Source organism: Mus pahari, chromosome 17 (genome assembly GCF_900095145.1).
Source record: "Mus pahari chromosome 17, PAHARI_EIJ_v1.1, whole genome shotgun sequence".
Classification (NCBI taxonomy): Eukaryota; Metazoa; Chordata; class Mammalia; order Rodentia; family Muridae; genus Mus; species Mus pahari.
Window position 1 is genome coordinate 5,798,932 of NC_034606.1, and position 7,307 is coordinate 5,806,238.

The 7,307-nt window shown below is 45.7% G+C and overlaps 1 protein-coding gene across 3 annotated transcripts in view; it reads left to right on the top strand.

Moving 5' to 3' along the window:
- Nucleotides 1-6,142, top strand: part of Baalc (BAALC binder of MAP3K1 and KLF4) — a 74,377-nt gene extending 68,235 nt beyond the window's left edge. For 2 of the 3 annotated variants that reach the window (XM_021217111.2, XM_021217110.2), the window contains one exon: nt 2,377-6,091. In XM_021217111.2, coding sequence (XP_021072770.1) covers nt 2,377-2,381 — 5 coding nt within the window. In that variant the 3' untranslated portion in view covers nt 2,382-6,091. Of the gene's footprint in view, nt 1-2,376 lie in introns of all 3 variants that reach the window. The other variant, XM_021217109.2, reaches the window with a different exon arrangement.
- The last annotated feature ends 1,165 nt before the right edge of the window (nt 6,143-7,307 follow it).

A 7,307-nucleotide genomic window follows, 5' to 3' on the forward strand; every position in this document is an offset into this window, starting at 1 on the left:
CGCACACACACACACACATGCTGCAAAAACAAAACAGAACCAAAACCAGACGCTGATTTGTTAGCGGCCAGGGCTCAGCGATGGGTAGATGAGGTTCTGTGTTTTGCTTTGCGGCTGGTGTGCCAGGATGCTGCTTATGGAGGTGAAGTGGAGGGGGCACTAGACTACCTTCCTTTCTCTCCCTTTTGGGGTCCTAAGCTCCTGGGATGCCAACAAGTCATTTAGGAGAGATGAAACACAGTCTAAGATAGGGGTCCCAACCCGTGTTCCTCTGGATGAGAAACAGCATGGGCTGGGATGGAGGCTCCGGTTCTCAAACTCCTGGGGACCCAGACACCACCGGGAACTGCCAAGTGTTGAGCCTGAGATGAGATGGGGTGGGGCGGGCACCCGGGAGATCTGGCTTAGCTCAGGGTGAGTGCCAGGACAGTAGAGAGGTCTTGTGCAAGAGACTTAGGCACCACTCTGTATGGCGAAGGCACCCCCCCCACACACACACACACAACACAGTGATCTTTGATGAAAGAGACAGTCCTTGCTTTTCTAAACTGTTTATTTATGGCAGAAAGGACACATGATTTACTTAGGGTGAACCAGAGATTAACCACCGTTTTCAGGAAGGGATGCCTGGGAAGGGAAGCTCATTGGCTAAACTCTCAGGGCCTATCTAGGTATTCTGGGTTTCCATGCTGTGTGACCAGTTGTCATGGTCCTCTTAGTGGGGTGCCATGGCCATGTGTTCCAGGACAGGAATCTGGTAGGGAGCTAGTGAACTCCTGCCATTCTCGGTGAAGAGTTCAGGGTTCAGATCTTTTGCAACTACTTTACCAGTTCTTGTGTCTGGCCGCACGGTTCACTGCCCCACAGGGAGACGCATGCGCCGTCTGAGAAGGGATCCAGAGAAGCCAGTAGTGCCACAAGCATACAGGTTTCATGTGCATGTTAGAGACCTACATCCATTTACACACGATCTACATATCATTTACATGTAATTTGCGTGCAATTTACATATCATTTGTGTGCAATTTACATATCAATTCTCATGAACACACAGAGTGGCTTGTTTTGTCTGCTGCTTCAGCAAGAGCCCACCATTTCTTGTATGCGCTTCAGATGACATGGTTGGCTTGTGTTGGGGACCCAGGCGGTATGAGAAAGCAGGTAACAAACCACATGGAATCACACCCAGTGAAGGGGAGATTCTCAGATTGTTAAGCTGTTCCCACAGGGTCTGGACTGTGTGTGTCAGGGAGTAGATGCAACCTGACATCATATGGGTTGTTCATCAGGAAGTGCCCGTGGGCTCAGCGCTGGTCGAAGGGAGAGGTGGGAGCAGGGGCCAGGGCCAGGGCCAGGACTTGCCAGACCTGGACTACCATGGCCTGTGTCAGACTGGGTGTTGGGGTCTCTTTCCTCCTACGTGGGACAACCTCTGGAAGGGCACAACCTTAGGTAAGGTGGCTCTCGGAAGCTGAAGTCACCCCTGCAAGGACAGCTAGAAGATCTTTGCTGGCTGTCTCCTATCTCCCCAGCTACAAGCTGGCCAGTGGATCCTCCCTGGAGTGGGAATCAGTGACATAAACCCGTGCACATGACATGCAGGGTCATTTCATGCTCACTGCCACTTGCAGGAATCCATTCCACTCCTTAAAGTTGTTTTCACAAAGAAACAGGGGTCTGGGGTTTGCTGAAGAACCTATAGTTTAGGAAATGCTTTTGTGTTTGAAGTTAATTCTGGGCTTTTAGCGCAGGTCTGTCTTCACCTAAAACGAAGACAATTCAGCGTTTTGAGGTTTCTCTTAACTAAAAAACAGGCACTGCACCAAACATTTTACATGTGTTATCTTATTTAATGATTACAAAAGTCCTATGAGGTAGGTAATATTACTCCCCTCTTCACAGATGAGGAAACTCTGTAATGATGAAGCTGTCTGCCCCATGGAGATACAAAGTCTGTATTTGAACCAAAGTCTGAAATAAAAAAAAAAAAACAAAACAAAAAAAAAAAAACAACTTTTAACCACTCTGCTAAGGCCACTGTGAAAACATTCTCACTACCCTTTAATCTCAGTTAATGTGTTCATTCACCCTTGTTTTATGAGCACATCTTCTACCAGGACCTGTGTTAGCTTAATTTTAGAGAGTCAACAGAGAAACATCTGAGAATAACCATGTCCGTCTGTATCAGGACATCACATGTTGCCGCTATAACGTGTGATGTGCAATCTTGATGCCTTCATGGAGCATTAAAACTTTTAATTAAGGTCATTTCCCTGCCCGTCCGTGTGTTTATAATCGTATCAAGAACTTAATGCAGATTGGATGAGCTTTGGCTATCTTCCAGGATCTTATTTAGTGTTTTTAACTTTTTAACAGGCTAAGAGGGACGCTAAGCGGATGTCTGCAAGAGAAGTGGCTATTAATGTTACAGAGAATATTCGGCAGATGGACAGAAGTAAAAGGGTCACCAAGAACTGCATCAATTAGCAGTGCCTGGGTGTGGAAGCAGATGAACTTCTTGGTGGAGTCTAGTCAAAGAATCCTGAAGAAGTAGGTGCCACTCAATGAACGTGGATGCCTCTGAGTGACACACGGCCACCCACGCTGTGACGACCATCTTGGTTTCCTGTTTAATCACATATAGAAAATACATCGAAAAGTCCTGAAATATGTTCACAGATTGCCAAAATGTGGTTTGTCTTTTTCCCCTCTGCAGCTTCCGTAGCATGGTCTGCTGTAGCCATGGTGAGTGGCATGGAAAGGCTGGAGTAACGGAATCCCTGTCAAGGAGTGCACACTAGGGCAGAGCTTTCTCAGTGTGTGGTTGTGGACAAGCACCTTCTTTCCTCCTTTCTTTTTAAATATGGCCACCACAAAGTTTACTGTTTTCACTTAAGAGCTGGCTCCCAGCCGACTCTAAATCCAGAAATACAAGACTCCAAAAACCAGAGAGACTCAGAATGAGCTGAATCAGTCCCCGGTTCACGTGTGGACTCCCTGGGGCCTACTCGGTGTCTTTGAGAGGTGTCTGTGACACACACACACACACACACACACACACACACACCTGCTCCTCCTCTACCTGGAAAGGACTCCCAGGCTGGCATCCAGGCATTGGCTTCCAAACCAGAATGTCACATGTCTGTGGCCTTTGCACCCTTTGGGACCTAGCTTCATGTTGCTTTCCCCCATAGCTTTCCAGTTCCCTATTGTTCTTGTGGGCTTTGTGCCTCCAGTCAGGTCGTTTGCAGCTGGAAAGTGACACATGGTGGCACACGTGATACCCCTTTGGCCTTTCTGTACACAGCCCCAAGGACCATGTTATTTTGGTATCTGCAGAGTAATTAGTTTGGAAAGCTAGAGGCTGGTTGATGTACATCCCTGCTGACATAGTCTCACAAGGCACTCACTGTATTGCAAAAACAATATTGCTTTGATAGGAACCCTTCCCCAGCATTCCTAAACACACCTTCCTGCAGAGTATGACACAGCACGCATTTGAAAGGACTGTTCACATGCTTGGGCTTACTAAGGTATAGTCCAAGTCATATCAAACTGTACCAACAAACTCACATCTAGCAGCAATAGCAGCCTGGTGACACGCTTATGTGACAGTTCAAGAGAAGTCACCTAAGCGGATTAAGATGCAGATGCTCACTGCTGTCCCTGACTTACTTCTCCAACACAGATAGAACTATAGACTATATGTTTATTAGTGTTACAATTCACTGCCAACCTTGTGCCAGCTACAGTAACAGTCGCAGAGGGATTTGGAGCCTGGCAGTCACAACTGGACTTCTGACTCTGTGGGGAGGCTTGAGACTCAGGAGACTGACATGGACCCTGTGGCACAAGACCAATTATTGCAGTGGAATCTCACATTTAGGTATAGGTAGCTTTCTGTCAGTCACAGATGTATGTCTTCTCTTTTGCCGTGTACACCAGTTTTCCCCAACCTCTCTCATCTTGACTCCTTGTCAAAGGGCTTTTAGGGAACTTCATGTTCTGACAATTTAACTAATAAAACAAAAGCAAGCCCCGTGACTCCTGTGTCCTCCATGGCATTGCTGGGCAGGAGTCCTTCCACAGGGTTGGCCATGGGTTCAATCCTGCAAGCTCAAGGGCTTGCTCTCCAGGGCATGTACGCTGTGTTTTGACACGCTGCTTCCTCAGTTGATGCTATCAGCCATGGGCTAAGGCTGGCTTCTCTTCCCAACTCTGTGTTTGTCTCAGCTCATTGGAATTTAGCATCTGGAAAAGTTGTCTCGGCAAATACAGAAACCCGTTTTCACTCTGCGAGGAGAAGGAACGGAGGGAGGGCCTGTGATCTGGCACACCATTGAAATTTCCATCTGGGCAATTTTTAAACGTGTGTTTAAAGCAGGAGCTGACTCTTACTATCCTAGTGGGATAACACTTTCCATTCCGAAGTTTGTGTCAATAAAGTCATTAATTTCAAACATATGTGGATGGTTACAGAGGCTCTTTACTGGAACCTTAAATCTGTATGCGCAGCTGGTTAGAATTTTTTTTAAATAAAGGCGTTTTATGTAAGTCAAACAGCCTCATGAATTAGGTGAACTAGATATGGGGGCTGCAATTAGCTCTAACTTACACCTACAGATGGAGTTATAGCTTTCTAGCCAGGAATTGGCGACCTGGGATGCCAGATAGGAATGTCAACCAATGATCAGTGCTTCCTCACTATTCCCGTACCTGACTCAGAATGTCCAGCATAGTTGAAACAGCTATCTAGAGGGAGAACTGTCTCGTATCCCGAAACTGAGCCAACCTCAAGCTTAGGAGGACAGGGGATGATTGGAAAGGGATGCGATTAGAGAGCTGGGGCCAGCCTGGGCTCACTTAGCCTTCTGGACAGGGTAAGCCTGGCCTTGTATGAGAAGGCTCTCTGGGTTGAGGTCAGGAAAGAAGTTCATAATTGAGGGAAGACATAAACCGTCCTTATAATAAGTGTCTGTGCCTAAAGAGTAGGAATTGAGGGCTACTTAGGTTGCAGCCAATGCCCCGCGTTCATAACATGTTCCTCTAACTGCCCATGTCCCCAGTGCACTCAGACCTATTTGACCTACTAACCTCCATTTGTGGCTACTCCCCAGTGTCACAGAAAGACCTCTCCTCCATATCTGTTCCTCTAAGCAGGGTCTCCAAGGACCCTGTTTTGCTGAAGTCAGATCAAAGGCATGGTTTATTCAGCTGTCATGCTGTACAAACATTGGAATTTTATGTACATAGATCCTGCAGGCACCCCTCACTGGGAACTCCATATACACTCTTCCCTTCTCTGCCAACCATACATTGATTTATAATGAACACTGCGCTTGTGAGTCCCCTTTTCCTCCTGCTGCTTAGAATGTGGAGGGAAAAGCCGCAGCCATACTGGTCCATTGGGCTGTCACGTGGCCTTGGCAGTGGAGCGACCAAGCTATTTGAAGCTATGCCAAACTGAGCAACAAGTTGGAAGAGGCTGGGGTTCCTGCTTCTATGCAACCTCCCTGAGCCTAGAACTGTACATACTTAGACATAGCCCATCTGTGACCAAGAAATATACATTTGATTTATTTAATCTACTCTTATAGGTTGCAATTCATCAGCAAACCTAATTCATTTTCTTTTGAAGAACTGGAAGGTCTTTGTCCCTGGCCCCTTGATACCAAGTTTGCTGGAGCTGATGTCTGCATATCTAGAACTGGTGCCTGCAGATCAGTGTGACTTACATATAGTAACTCCGCCTTTGTCGCCTGCCTGAGATGCATGACTGTGCAACCCCTCTCCAAATATCTGGTTTTCTTGTTCTTATAAGGGCCTTTCAAATACAGATTGTCCCTCATAGTTTCCACAAGTCTGGGAAGTAGCTAATCTTGGGGAATTTTTCTGAGGAGGTAAGTTGTAAGTATGATCCAGTAGCTAAAAGTATGCAGTTATTCATTTTCATGTACTATATTTATTAAAAAGTTTCGATGTGCCAGAAATTGGAAATTATTGCATCTGTCTTTCTGTCTGTCTGTCTGTCTGTCTGTCTGTCTATTTATTGTTTTTGTTGTTCTACTAAAATATTATCTCCTCAAGGGCAAGGGCCATGTCTACTTTATTGCCAATTTCTAGTACATTAAAGCTTTTTAAAAAATAAAGACTGCATTTTGATCTTATTTATGCCCCCAACTCTCTCAGATTCCTTTTCCACCCCTGCTAACCTCTTCGTCATTACTACCCTCCCCCCCCCCAGTTTCTTGTTGAAGTGTCTATAGTGAGATTGTTCATACAGCACTCTACAGTTCCTGCCACTGGTGATAAGAACGTTTCCTGCATCAGCTTAGAGAAGATATTTTCCCTGGGCTTTATCTCCTTCTCTCAGGAGGAAAAAGAATCAGAGCTTACTCTTGGAACATTTTCTAAAGTACTGCTAGTTTTAAATAATCCTTATGCCCAAGTGACATCTCTGTGGTTGCATATTCTATGGTTCTTTGGTGGCAATTTGGCTAATTTGTTAAAATAGGAAATATATACACTCAACAATTCCATTTTGAGTGATATGTACTACAGACTGAACTATAGACCCTTTGAACTCATACTCTGAAGTCCTAAGTCTGTTAGTACAGAACACGATTGTATTTGAAGATGGGTATTTAAGGGGGAAACTAAGACAAAATGAGGTGGCCCTAATCTAACATAACCTTCATACTTCTGCAAAGGAGTGGCTGGGACACACAGATACACAGAGAGGAAAGTCCCTGTGAGATGACAGAGGACGAAGTCCACAGACAAACCGAGGAGAAAACACTCAGAAATAAACTTCCTGCTGATCTTTTAGCCTCAGACTTTCAGGCTCTGTTTTGAGAAAATCAATGTCTGTTAAATTACCAGGGCTGTGGGACTCTGTGAAGGCATTCCTAGGAAACCCGTTATAACACAACACCCTAGAAAAATACTTGAATATTTTTATAAGCTGGGTGTGGGGGCCGCTGCTCAGTCTTCTGGAACTTGGGTTCCTAGGAATAAGAGCAACAGGGGACAGAACACAGTTCCACAGGGACACCTGCCTCCCTAAAGTGCTCCCCAGTGGAGGATCACTTCCTTCCTTGACTGGAGGGCTTTCCCTTCTCCTTCCAGGGTACGGATTGCCAGGACATTGGTGCTATTGATGCTTGTTCATCTCCTTCGCTCATCCCAGCATCCTTCACTGAATGACTGCTTTGGGAAGTTAAATTTTGGGTTAGTAATGCTAAGATATGTGTTTTATATCAGTTCCTGGAATTTCCCCAGATGCATTAACTCCAATCACCCTGCAC